Source organism: Rhinolophus sinicus, linkage group LG01 (genome assembly GCF_036562045.2).
Source record: "Rhinolophus sinicus isolate RSC01 linkage group LG01, ASM3656204v1, whole genome shotgun sequence".
NCBI lineage: Eukaryota > Metazoa > Chordata > Mammalia > Chiroptera > Rhinolophidae > Rhinolophus > Rhinolophus sinicus.
Window position 1 is genome coordinate 205,788,193 of NC_133751.1, and position 13,940 is coordinate 205,802,132.

The 13,940-nt window shown below is 51.7% G+C and overlaps 1 protein-coding gene across 15 annotated transcripts in view; it reads left to right on the forward strand.

Annotated features, from left to right (window-relative positions):
• AGAP1 (ArfGAP with GTPase domain, ankyrin repeat and PH domain 1) overlaps positions 1 to 12,571 on the forward strand; it is a 513,425-nt gene extending 500,854 nt beyond the window's left edge. For all 15 annotated transcript variants that reach the window (XM_074315517.1, XM_074315523.1, XM_074315532.1 and 12 more), the window contains 2 exons: positions 2,150 to 2,405; positions 4,568 to 12,571. In XM_074315517.1, the coding sequence (XP_074171618.1) occupies positions 2,150 to 2,405; positions 4,568 to 4,771 (460 nt within the window). In that variant the 3' untranslated portion in view covers positions 4,772 to 12,571. The remainder of the gene's footprint in view (positions 1 to 2,149; positions 2,406 to 4,567) is intronic.
• Positions 12,572 to 13,940: the final 1,369 nt, after the last annotated feature.

A 13,940-nucleotide genomic window follows, 5' to 3' on the forward strand; every position in this document is an offset into this window, starting at 1 on the left:
TTAAAATCAACCAGAGCAGAATAAAACCGTTCTGATTTTAATGCCGACCAAAAAAATGAGAGTTAGCAAATCGGAACTTGAAACCCTGGACGTGTCCTTCACACTGTCCGTTTCCATTTAATTCACGTTTTGCTCTTTCTCTCTGGTGATTTATGAAACGCATCAACATGTGTTTAATACATTTTCAATAAGGTTTTTTAAAGAACAAGAAAACATGGTTTATTTGGGGGTTTTCTGTCTCTCATCCTACCCGGTATTTCTGAGACATTGCAGGCACCCTGCCACTTCTGTTGTGGCCCGAGTGGGGACAGTGTCTCTTGCCTCCTCCGGTGGCGTGGTGGTGCAGCCACGTCTGCAGGTGCTGGGTGGACCGGCCGCAGCCAAGTGTTTGGCCTGGAAATCTCCGCATAAAAAGGTCGGGGGTCACTCTGGGGTCACTCGCATGTACCAGGAAGTGAAGCAAAACTAATCCAGATTTACTCCTGGAAGAATCTGTTTGCCTAAGTATTTAAAAACAGATTAAGGCTCACCGGACACTAGATCACTAGGAGCTGTGTCAACACGGGTAAAAGGTGTAAACAAGGCCTTTTTTCTGTGCTTCGGAAGAAAAAATGTCCCAGGTAATGAGTTTTCTTTCTGGAGCATCAGGACAGCCCTAAGTGATTTCTCTGTGTCATTGGTAGCTATGGACCCTGATTATTCTCCTGGAGAAAAGGCTGGATTTTCGGAGAGGGCGCTTGTGAATCAGTGTGTTATTTAAGTCTCTGTGGGTAATTATAGTCACTCCTTATCTGTAGGGCTTTTCTTTCTTCCCTCATCACCCTCATCACAAAGCATCTATCTGATGACACAGCCCCCTTCCCTCTGTGCCCTGCCCCTCCCATCCCACCAGCTACTTGCTTCGGTCTCTTGCCTTTTCTTGCTCTTCTCTTTTTCCTAGCAGTGCTGCCAAGTTCTGAGCATTGCTGAGTTATTTTCATGTCTCTTACCCCCGTTTTTGAGAAACCAAAACAAAAATCCGCCATGAGTGGCCACGGAGTGTGGGAGTCGGTATAAACACACCTTGCTGTTGGTTTCTTTCTTTCTCTTTCTTTAGCCCTGCTTTTCATCCTGCCGCCTCCTCCTTTTCCCAGCCCTCCTTCCAGATGTCAGAGGTAGTGTCCTCTCCCCTTTGGAGCCTGGGGGCTGTGAGGGTCGTCTGTCATCACACCCACCCAGCTCCTCATCCTCACTCTCAGCAGGCTGTGCCGTCGGGGGAGGGGCGCCAGCTGCCATCTTTGCTCTCTGCACCCCCAGCTCAGCTCTGGTCTTGGGGCCACATGCCTTGTCTCCTAAGCTGGGCCCTACACACTTTCCCTCAGAAAACCCAGCTGCTCTTTGTCATTTAAGGAATTCGTAGCATTCCACGTAAGCCTTCCCCAAGTATCCGGAGAGATTACACAGTTGCACAGGGTGACTGAGTATATAGCTTGTGTCTCTTTTCTAAACCTCCCCGTCAGAGTCTCTGCCCTTTCATATGTGGGTCTATAGCAATATTTTCTTCAGCCGTAAGTGTTTAGAGACCCAAAGAGTTCACACACCCCGTCCTGGGTAGATGGGTCCTGAGCTAAGAGCAAGCTACACCCAGGTGGGATGGCCCACCGGTGTCCTGCCCTGACTCCAACCGAGTGGCTTCAGTCTCTACTGACAATGGTAGAATGGACCTCAGGGCCCATGGCGTGCATCCTGCATTGTGCCATATGGATGCCGGCAGGCGTGGGTTCTCCCTGGACCCAGCTCTGCACTGAAAACGAAAGACATCACGTGACAGGTCAAGCCATAGGCCTGGGAAGTGGTTCTCACACGTCAGGCCCAGGCCGTCAGAATCTCCTGCAGGATTCCTGAAAGCTCCCTGGTGGTTCTGATTCAGGGGCCTGAGAGCCTGCATTTCTAACAGGTTGCCAGGTGGTGGCGATGCTGCTGCCAGGGGCCCACTTTGTGACGCACAGGGGAGCCTTTCCCCAGAGGCTTCCCCGCCCTGTGAGGACACTTGTCTCCCGCTGTTCCGCTTCCTCCCTGATGCCTCCCGGCCACACGGCGTGGAACACAGGGGTTGCAGCCTCAGTTGTCCCGCCTGATTGTGACCGTGCCTGTCTGATGGCTCTTGCAGGGACGAGAAGGAGCGCTGGATCCGGGCCAAATACGAGCAGAAGCTGTTCCTGGCCCCGCTGCCGTGCACCGAGCTGTCCCTGGGCCAGCACCTGCTGCGGGCCACCGCCGACGAGGACCTGCGGGCAGTCATCCTGCTGCTGGCACACGGCTCCCGGGACGAGGTGAACGAGACGTGCGGGGAAGTGGACGGCCGCACGGCGCTGCATCTGGCCTGCCGGAAGGGGAACGTGGTCCTGGCACAGCTCCTCATCTGGGTAGGTTGCCTGTGTGCCCAGCGGGGAGCCGGGTCACTGAGGGCGCTGTGGGGACCGGCCTGAACAAGGGAAGCACCAGGAACGCGGACTTGAGGGTTCGTGTGGAGCTGTCTTCCCGGCTCACCTGGCAGTGGGACGTGCTCCTCATATGGGGACAGCGTCCTCTGCACAGCATTTGCCAGAGTTTCTGCAAAGGTCACCTTTCTGATTACCCTTCTGGGTCAAACAGCGTCGGTGGTGTTTCTCTTGTTTATCCTAGAAAATAACCTCCCATCATCTGTTTTTGTGGGATGGGGTGATAAGGGAGGATAAAAACTGAATGGTTTATACGGTTTTCCAAACCTTGGGGTGTTTCATTCACATGACATAAGAATACTAGATCCTAAACTTTGAGATTTGCTGTGCCAGGAGTTTGTCAGGCTTCGTCTGGGCTATTCTGATGAATTTCTACTGGGGAAAGTTATTTTTTTTAATTCCTATGCATGTGTGATGAAGCTTGAATGGGGAAAAAAGGGGGAGAACCATGGCTGTGAAAAGACACGCTGCCCAAGCTGGCCAGGAGCTGCTTTTGAGAAGCTCCGTCCCCACATGGTCGCTTCAGGCACACCTTTGGGGTCTTCAGCCCTTTGGTAGGGGGGCAGAAAACTGCCTGCCAAGAGGGTACCTGAATGAGAGGGGGGTTCCCCAATACTGGGACACTGCCCAGAGGTGGGTCCCCCTGCTGGGGCTGTGCTGTCCCCACGCCCGGGCAGGAGATGGGTCTGTCAAACACAGCTGAGCTTCACGCCACTTTTCTCCATGTTTGCATCTGACTTTTGTGATGGTGCAACAGGAGAAGGACATGCCCAGGTAGCAAACACACTCAAATGTTCAGCTGCACTTTAAAAACTGTTCAAGTGTTGTCAGCTCAGGCCGCCCTAATAGAGCGCCACAGACTGGGGGACTTAAACAACCAACATTTATTTTCTCACAGTTTTGGAAGCCCGAAGTCCCGGATCAAGGTGAGGGCGAGGTCTCTGCCTCCGGAGGGCTCTCTGCTTAGGTTGCAGACGGCTGTCTTCTCCATGTCCTTTCTTCTGTGCGACTCCCTGGTGTCCCTTCCTCTTAAAAGGACACCAGTCCCGTTGGATTAGGGTCCCACACATATGACCTCATTAAACCTTAATTGCCTCTCTGAAGGTCCCACCTCCAAATACAGTCACATTCTAAAGTCCTGGGGCTTAGGACTCCAGCATATAGATTTGGGGGGGACACAGTTAGCTCCATAGCAAACTGAATGCCATCTTTCCCTCCCACATTGGCCAAAAATGCCTTTGATTGCCATGCCCCATGCTGACGAGATTCCCAAATACTGTGGTGCAAGTGGAAGCCAGTCCACCCTTTTTGAAGAGCAAGAAACTTAAAAGTGTGCAATTTAACCTACTATTTCCCCTTCTCCTCACTCTAATAATCAGAGATCCTGAGAAAGATTCGATGGGAGGGTGCATGGCACAGCACTGTTTATACCAGTGACAATTTTAAACAATGTGTAGCAGCAACCAAGGACAGACAGAGTCCCCGGATTATGTCCACTTGGAGAAATCCTGGATGGCTATCGAGTGGCATGCTTTTGAATAATTTTTAATGATGCGAGAAAGTGATCATAGTACAGTGCTCAGTGAAAAAAAGAATGAAAGAAACAAATTGTGTAAGTTTCTCAATTATGCATATCTGCATTTAGACTCAGAGGCAATACACTGAGCTTTAACCAAGATTATCTGTGAATAGCAAGATTATTGAATTTTTCTTGTGCTCCGATGTATGAGCTATGTACTTCCTACAATGACAATGAATTGCCTCGGAGATCCAAAAAAGTGATCATTTTTTGTATTTACAATTATTGGAAGGTCAAAATTGAAATAGCGGAACCAGAGTTATCCGTGCTCCGTTTCTGTCGCACAAAGGAGGGCCTTTCAGGTGCAGAAAGCACATTCTTTCCTGAAAAGAATGCAACGCAGGGCCAGGTTGTAGCACGGATTCTGGACAGTTAGTCCCTCCCCGCAGGCCAGCTGCAGCCGGTCCCCAGGCCGCCCATGTCCGCGGTGCCCCTCCCCCGCCCCCACCCCGCCGCGGTGCCCCTCCCCCGTCACGGTGCCGCTAACGTGGCTGTGTTGCCTCTGCAGTACGGCGTGGACGTCATGGCCCGCGATGCCCACGGGAACACGGCGCTGGCCTACGCCCGGCAGGCCGCCAGCCAGGAGTGCATCGACGTGCTGCTCCAGTACGGCTGCCCGGACGAGCGCTTCGTGCTCATGGCCACCCCCAACCTGTCGCGGAAGAACAATAACCGGAACAACAGCAGTGGGAGAGTGCCCACCATCATCTGAGGGTTGGCGCACCCACCTGCCCAGTGCCCCGGGCGGCCGCAGCCGCCAGCATCCTCTCTCGGAGGTGACAACACGTGAGTCCCGCCGCGTCCCCTCACTCTCCCTGGTGGTCACCTCCACTGCACCTGCCACCCACCTACCTTCCCTCACCCCAGCGAAATCACAAAACCTGGACAGCCCTCAAGGGCCGAAGAGGAGGCCAGCAGGCAGCAGGAACGATTTTTTGTTGTTGTTTTTTTTCCATAAACTCCCCTAATCGACAAGTAGGAGCAACCGACGGGCCTTGGTTGGTTGACGATAGCACACGGCAGCACGGGACCCTCGTCCCGGTGGCCTGTAGACAGAGCACGGCACAAGGGACAAGGGACAGGGGACGGGGGACGGGGACGAGAGGGGGAGGGGAGGCAGGCGCGAGGAGAGGGGTAACTCTCCTTAACTGGCACTTAAGCACATCAGTACATTTCACCTCTACCAAACGGAACACTCGGATTTCATCTCTTCTCCGAGGAGCTTGACGGCATAAATCAGAAGCAAGCAGAGTTTGTCAGGTTTGAAGCCCCTATGATGGTATGTGTCAAATCAGTTGTAGCTAATCTGTCCAGGGGGAATACTGGCTTCATTACACTTGTATAGTTGAGTTCTTCCAGCATTACCGCTGTTTAATAGAACGTGATTAGTCATCACCGGGAAGAAAGCATATTAGCTGAGGAGGTAGTCAGGCAGCTCGCTCTGGTGATTGCCACCGTGTGATTGCAATACTCGGAGAAGCATTGTATTATCCCAGGCCCTCGGAGCCCTCCTTTCTAAATTCACTGTCATAATTTAGTATCTGTTTAATTTTTCAGTCCAAAGAGAGGAAATCAGTTGCTGAGTCTTATTTGACTGCAGTCTCCTTGGTGCAAAAACAAAATGGAAAAAAATAAATAAGAATAACCCGGAAATTCACAAGGCAATCACGAATTCCGCTAATAATAACACTTTGTGTGCATTTAGTGACCTAAGTAAATGCATAAAAGGCTGTGTTGCCCCCCCAAACGTGAGAGATGTTTTATGTCCTTTTGCCAAGGGGGACGTGTTGGGTCTCAGTCATTCCTGGGCCGCGTTGCCCAAGTCACACACACAGGCTTCTGTATCATGTGTTTAGATGTGTGGAAATCTATTTGAATAAAAGAAGCATAAATATGCATTGATTTTTGTACAGACAAATGGCACCTCTGTTAATTTATAAATTGAACTGGATGTGAACTAATAACGTACAACTAGTTGAGATAAGAGGGTTACAGATCACTGTACATGGAAAATATTCACAGCGGTAAACACTCCCATTAATGTGATATACAGCTTTTAAAAAGGAGCACATCAGAATACAATGGTGGTACAATTTGCTTATTAAAATCAAGACAGGAAAAAAAAAAGACACTGCAGCATGTTAGCGGGGGAAAGAGGCATGCGGTTCCTTGTCACTGAAAATATGGCTTAGATCTGACACCGTTTCTGGCAAGCGAGGCAAGGGGTGATTTCCCAAATATCAGACCCCGCTGCTGGGCCATGGCAGATCATGACTGCTGCCGGCAGTTCTGTGGCTCAGACTGTCCCAGGAGAACCCCTAAGACTGACGTGGCAGCCAGGCTCTCCATTTTAGTATGTCACCTGATTTGCCATCGTCATGGTATTGGCCTGCTGTATTCAGCCACCTCCAGCATGGTGGCTAAACATAGTCAACCAAATCAAGAAACCATAGGCTGAAAAGGAAAGGGGATGACTATGCCTGGAGCCCTTTGGCAGCGTGGTGGGGACAGTGGCTGTCACATGGTAGCACAGGAACACAGGGCCACATTCTCCCAGCAGCCTCGGGAAGTTCCTGGCTCTCATATATTAAACCTTCTGTTTTGTAAGAATGTGTCCTCTTCTTTCCCTTTCACTGAAAAAAAAAAAAAAAGTAGACGGGGAAAAAATAAAGCTTTACACAGAATTTAGATGTAGGTCAGTGTTTCATGGACGCTTCTAACCTTCATTCAGCTGAGTGGCACTTGGCGGTTCCCAGGAGTCACAGGGACAGAAGCCACGAGTTGGAGAATCTTGACAACAGGTCCATCACCCTCCACCCGGGTTTTTATTCTGTGTGTCATCACTGTAGTTATTTTAAATGTGAATGGGGGGAGAAAAGTCAGTGCCTATTTTTAAAGAAGCGTTACTGTTCTAACCCAGCTAGACACATCGCCCCACACAGACTTTATGTGGTGAACACAGATACGGTATAAATGAAGTTCTTAAATTCTTTCATTGTAGTGAATTCCCACTCTAGGAATGCTCTATCATAGCAGAGCCTTCTCAGGAAGAGGAGCTGCACTGTTAGTGAGGCCTCGTTGGGATGTAGATGAGTGTGTAGCTATGACTGTATGTGTTCATGAGTAGTATTTTCCCAAATGATGTTTTATTCACTTAGCCTTTCACGGCCTGGATGCTAGATTGTTTTGTTCCCCCTCCCTCCAGCAGCGGGACTTCACTGACTCCTCCTTAGAAAACTCGACCTCTCTTCTCTTTTTAGCGCTGATCAGCTCCCGGGGACAGCCTGCTTTCTGGAGTTCGAGCACCAGAGGAAAGGCGGTGGTGGGTTTCAAGTAAAGGTGACTGGTGGCTAATCTGTGTGTATTTCAGTGTCAGACAAGAAGTCCTCTTTTGCTGACAGGGCTCTCATTCCCGTCTTAAAGCCTTACTCACACCAAGGCTGGAGAAGCGAGGACCCAGGGTCAGGGTTAGAAATCACCCGTTTTTGTGAAAGGGATTGAGTTTTCATTGTTTCTTCCCATGTACGTTCCATGAAGTGACAGTGACACAAGAAGCCACCACTGCAGAAACCACATAACCTTTCTATTCAGATTTTTCCCTCTGAGGAGAAACTACCCACTGGGGAAGGCACGTGATGAACAGGCAGTCGGTCACACGAGAGGGTGGAGGGTGTCCCCTCAGGTGATCTGAACATATTGTGACCACACTGGGTTCCTTCTGTGGCCAAGAAAACCCTGTGGACAAAGGAGCCTTGGTTCCGAGCCTGCATGCGCGTACCTTGAGCATGGGGTTAGACAGATGGTTTGCCAAGCCCGTGGCCCGGGGTGGTCCCTGGTCCCTTCCATCTCCTGTCATCCCAGGAGATGAGCCGCTCAAGTGTGAGCAAGTGACCCAGCCATGAGCCTTGCGTCCCACAAGCCGGTGCAGTTTCCTACCTCCTGGCAAGCACACCCCAGGCGTAGTTAACCCAGAGAGCAGGTGCAGGCAGTGGGGTGCTTGCTGATCACAGGGCTGCCAGGTGCCAAGAGTGCACCTCGTACTACATGAGTCGGGGCGGAAACCCTTGGAGCAGCACCTTCTGTGCAGGGCCGTGAGCCCGGGCCATCGCCGTCCAGCACCAGTGCAGGGCCTCGGGCTTCCCTCCGCCCCCGCTTCTGAGGTGTTGTCCAGTCTGATGAGGTCCGCTCAGACCCAGCCTCTGCCACCCAGCAGGCCCCCATCCTTCCCAGTTTGGAGAGAATCTGCACATCCCCCACATTTGCGAAGGAGCTGTCACTGACTCATTAGGGAAAAACACGTCTGACAAGAAAGCCAGCCCAGGGACCACACAGACCTGGGTCACAGGCCTTGCTGTCCCACTGTGCAGCCGTGGGCAAGTTTCCAGCTTCTCAGATGCTTTTTCCTCATCTGTGACCCTGGGGCGGCATTTCAGAGCAGTGTGAGCAGTGCCAGCCTGATGGCCCAGCCTGATGGCCGCCAGGAGCTAGCTGCTCAGGAGAGGGGCGTGATTATTCAGAACAGGAGCTTGGAGAGGGCCAGAGCCGGAGCCCTCGGAAAGCTGCCTCTGAGCTGGCAGCGCGTCCTCAAGCCTGTGTCCTGGGCATTCACGATGGCTCCTCCTCTCTGCTGAGCCTGGTGGTGCTCTGAGGGCCCCTGCCCCCGAGAGCCACCTTCCCCAGAGGGACGAGCCCAAACCGCCCAAGTACCATCTCGTCAGCCCCACTTACCCTCCATCATTTTAGTCTGAGATGGATTTTCCAGAGGCAAAGAAAGGGTTGGGTCTCGCCTCATGCCATTCACCAATGTTGTCTTAGGCCCAAAACGACCACTTCTCTCTCCTACACCGTGTTGTGTTGGCTCTGACGGGCCTGCCCCCGTTCAGACACCACCTCCAGGCACCGAGAAGCTGCAGTGACGTGACTGTTGGTCCTCGTTTCCATGTTTTTTGCCTGCTTCATGTCAGAGTTGGAGCTTGTTGGAAGGCCCCTGGTAGAAAGTGGTTTTAGGCTCTACTGCGCCTCTCTCTGTCCTCCGCTTTCTCTCCCTCACTAAGCTACACGATTAGACGGTGAGTGTCCACTTCGCTGGAGCTGCCTTCCCTTTCAAGGTGACCTTGATCTTGTACCTGTACGTGGTGGTCACATCTTCCCCCTTAAGACTGTCGTCAGGTCTGCCCAACCCCCCACCTGAGCAGCGCTCGCGAGTGACCTGGGTGCCCATGGCTCCAACTCTGCCAACCCTTCCTCCTTGCATTTAGAATGTTCTGGAAATGAGGGAGAAATCCATATTTCCGCCTAGGGAGGTTCAGAAGCCTTGCAACAATATAGATCCTCTAAGAGTAAGTAAGATGAGGTCTCAAAAACTTCTGAAAGGGCAAGGATAATTGGAAAGCAGATCTGTCACCCCGGTGGGCTGCTTCCCTCCCCCACCTCTGGTCTGTTTCTTCCCCCACAAACCCACAAGGTCAGCACAACTGTTCTAGAACTCCCCTGGATGGTATTTATGTCCTTCAAGCAAACAAATTGAAAAGCAGTCAGGAAGGAATTCAAATAGAAATATGCTGAAGATACACATCTTTCTTTCCCAGGAAATAGAATTCATTTCTAACCGCCTCCTCACACGTGGATTTCACATGCTGTAAAGTCACATCTCCGAGTGATTTTTACCCTCATGCTTCATCCAAAAGCAAATAAGGGCCTTTGTACCCCTTAGCCATTATTGACATTTTTTGGGGTGTTTTTTTTTGTTTTTTTGTTTTTTTTTTTGCAGTCCCAGGTGGCTTTCTTCATGAAGCCCTGTGGTCAGTGAGCCTGGTGTGGGCCCCACCCCTGTGCGGCCAGCCCAGGGCCCCCAAGTATGCGACTCCCGTGGGCAGGGGCCCAGCCACCCACCAGGCCTGCCGAAGGGTGGGGTCTGCCCTGCTCGGGCCCTACCCCCCCGGTGGGGCCTTTGTCACTGAGGCACCTAAGTCGGGCTGCCTTTCAGTCAGATGCCTTCCAGTTACGCAGGAGAGAGAAGGGGCCGGGTTAGCCACTTGGGGTGAATGCACACAGCCCTCAGACTTTTCCTTCCATCACTGCCTAGAAGCCAAGATGCCGTGACTTCCGTGCTTAGAAAGAAGTGGTGCCACTCTGAGTCAGCACACCCCTGGGGGACCCCTTACCTCTCACCTCATGAGGAAAAACTAATGTGGAACAGCTTAGACATTAGTACTTCAAAAACACAAGCATCCTTCCTCTTAGAGAGGAAATGCTGTTCTTAAATAGATTTTCCAAACAATATCCATAGATTCCTTGTTTAATTTTAGATGTCTGCTGCTTTTTAAACATAGATTGATACTTTTTTTCCAGTTTGTTTTTTTCAGTTTGGGTCCAAGTTGAAATTAGAGAGTATCTCATCAGTAGCGGATTCTGTGAAACCAAAAAGTCTCTTTTTAATCTGTGACTTTCAAAACTCCCAGGTTCTAGCAGTCCTTCAGTTTCACTGGTGTGGCCAACACCCGCCCCCAAGCGAGCATTCAACGACCACACGTTTGAAAATGTCTCCTTACCACGTTTCAGTTGTGAGGGGCTGGTTTTGCTGTCTGGTGGCAGCATTTGGCTCTGGGTCTCCACCTGGGGCTAGAATGCCCTTGTCTGAGGCCCTCAGCCCATCTTTAGGGTTGCGGGCGGTGCCCGGAGGTGGGCAGGGTCAGGCAGTGTTCCCCACAGAGCCCACCATGGGTCTGAAAGCAGCAGGTGTTCAGGTGTGAGCAGCACTGGTTACATGGACAGACAGGCTCCGGCTTCTGGCCAGGTGACGCTGCGCTGGCAGCCACTTGATGTGCGTGAGGCAAGGTGCTTTCGTGCATGTGCAAGACACCAGCTCAGGGCTGATGTTTTATGTTGGCCAGGCCTGTGGCGTCTGTCGAGAAGGATCCCCTGAGGGTGGCGATCAAGCCATGTGATGGCGACACGCCCTTTAGGACTGAGGAGACTTTAGTGTCAGTGGGAAGGGACTGCATGACCTTTGTCCCAAGAGGCAGGTGAGAGAAAGGAACCAAACAAGGTGCGACAGTGTTGGCAAATCTTCCGATGGAACAGGCCCCTTCACACCCCAGCTGTCGGGGACAGTGGCCCCCGAATCAGATTATGCCCTCATTGTCCCAGTGCCAGGCGGTGTCCACACCAGCCTGGGAAGCGAAGGACTGAGTTGGTTGGAAACCTCTTGGGAGAGAAGACCTCACCCCAAGTCCTGGAAGCTCCCTGGGTGAGGGGTTGCTCGCGTAAAATTAAAGGAGCGTTGGGCTGAATGAGGACGCCTGCGTCTTTGCACTCCTGATGTGACACCTGGAGGCAGACATCCCGAGTGCTAGGCCTCGTGCAAAGACACCGCCCTGCACCTGACTTTCCAGAGTCGTCGGGGAAACTGTCTGTCCTGCCTGGGTTCTGCGGGGGTGGGAGGTCAGAGGATAGACCAGGAGTGCGTGAGCCGGTGCCAGGCTGGGGAGTTAGCGCTCACTGCTCACGTGAGCGCGTCATGCACCTCCCAGCCCCACCCACAGGGGTCCCCGTAGCTCTCCCCAGGACAGAGACGGGTGCAAATGCGGTCTTGACTGAGGGTTGGGGCTGTTCCTTAGCGGCCAGGCGACGGGTACGTTTAGAAACTGCTCTGCGACCGCTCACACATCTTGATATTAAAAATGATGCCTTCTGCGAACCTTGAAAAGCATCAGGGTTTCCCTCCTCCCCCACCTGGGTTTTTGTGTCTGAAATGTATCAGATTCTGGAGGTTGCTGCGCCTGCTGGGGCCTGAGCACCTGATTCCGGGAAGGGGGTGGTGTGGGGGAGGGGTCCTGCACACGACCAAGGGCTCACTACTGAGCCTGGAGGGATGCCCCCCCCACCCCAGCCGGCTGTGCCACTCTGACCACAAGAACGTTCCGGGAATGGCTCCTGCCCCACACGGCCCCCTATCTTGCCTGTGACTCTGAATTGGGCTCCCATTCAGCCGCAGGGTGTGTTTCTGAAAGGGGCCCCGGAGCTAGTCAAAGGTGACTACCAAGAGGCATTTATTTGTAGGAGGGAGCATTATTTCTAGGAGGGAGCCAGGAAGGCGGAGCCTCCGCCCCTCATAGCACAGTTTTCTCTTTCTGTAAATAGAGATGTATAGAAGATGGAAGCACAGCCTGGGTTTATCAGAGATGGGTTGGTGTTTTTTTTTGGTTTGGTTTTTTGGTTGTTTTTATATTACCTCATTCAGCAAGTTTATGTTTCACAATGACTCAATGATGCTTTATTTATATTGTTTGTACTGTAATTAAAACCATTGACAGACATTTCACTTGTTATTTCATATGATCTTGTTTTGATTCACTATGCCAGTTTGTATTTCCCTGCCCTGGGATTTTTTGTGTCAGCTGTACAGTATTCTAAGGGGGAAAATGAAGAAAAAGAAAAATGTGTAAAGTAACGGAGAGAGGTGGCTATAGTGTAGAGGCCTCTTTCTAATAAAGAACTGAAAATATGTCTATACCACTTCCCTGGAGGTTTTTGTTAGGGTTTGGGGGGGTTCACTTGTCGTGAGAATTGGGTTTGTTCCAGGCAAACTAAGTTGGAGAGAAGAGGGGCTTCGACTGCTTATGGAAGGGGGTGTGTGAGGCCCAGCAGCCCGGCTCTCAGTGCACGAGGGCAAAGATCAGCAGCATCTTGTCCGACTTCTTCATTTATAAGAAACTCTGAGGCCGTGGTTTCCCCAGCCTGCGGGTTGGATGGGCCCTGGAGTTCCAGATGCTTCTGCTGTATCTTTGCCATAAGCTGCACTGCCCCAGACATGTGATGACAATTCAGCAGGGTGGCTAGGAAATAAATCCTGGAAGGATGCGATTACAAATACTGCTTCTGTTAATATTATTTACATTTCCTCACGCAAAATGCATCATATGTTTACCACCAACCGCCCCCCCAAATGAGAGAAGAATAAAGAGGGTAAAACTCCACCAAAGTGCCCAGCAGACATCCCTGTGATCAGCGATTTGAACGTCTTCCGGATGCTTCTCCCGGCAGGTCAGCAGATGCCCTGTTACCCCAACTCTCCCACGTCAGTAGATACAGAGCCATTTGATTTCATGACATGTTACTATTTACATCTTCTGTTGACATTGTCCCATTGCCTGCGGACCCTACACACCACGGGCTGAATGTGGTGCCACACAGGTGGGTGGCAGCATCCCACCCAGCCACGTGGTCACAGAAGCCACGCGGCATGGTTACGCCACAGCCAGCAAGCCAAACGCAGAATGTTACAAGGGTAACTTGTCCTCCAGAACATAAGTGAAGAAGGACAAAGAAAGCGGTTTAGGAAAAACCGGTTCCATTTGAATACATATACATATTGGCCGTCTATTGTATTTGGTAACATTTACAAAACCGTGGCTGAAATAAGTGAAGGGATTGTTTTTCCTCACAAGAGAAGACACTTGGAGGTCGGCAGGCCAGGGCTGGCATGGAGAGTTCCAGAAGACTCCAGGCCCAACCTCCTGCGGACCATCTGGTCAACCATTGTTCACGGGTGCTTGTTTCCTCCTGGCACCCACAGAGGGCTGTTCCACCTCCAGCATCTGCTTAGACGAGAAGAGGCAGCTGAGTGGGTCACTCGGGCTGCAAGGGAGGCTGGGAAACGTAGCTGTGGGAGGCGAGGGGTTTGGAGTCTGGACGTAAGGAAGAGTAAGTATTAAATAGGCAACACACCGTCTCTGCCTGCCCCCCTTTGGTTCCCCAACATTCAAACACACCCTCTGTCAGCAAACAACAACCCTTGCTCCCCCAGTGAGATGCCCAGTGGGCAGGCTGCCCCAGTCTCACCGCTGTCCCGTCCGAGAAGATCATAGCTTCTCTCACCC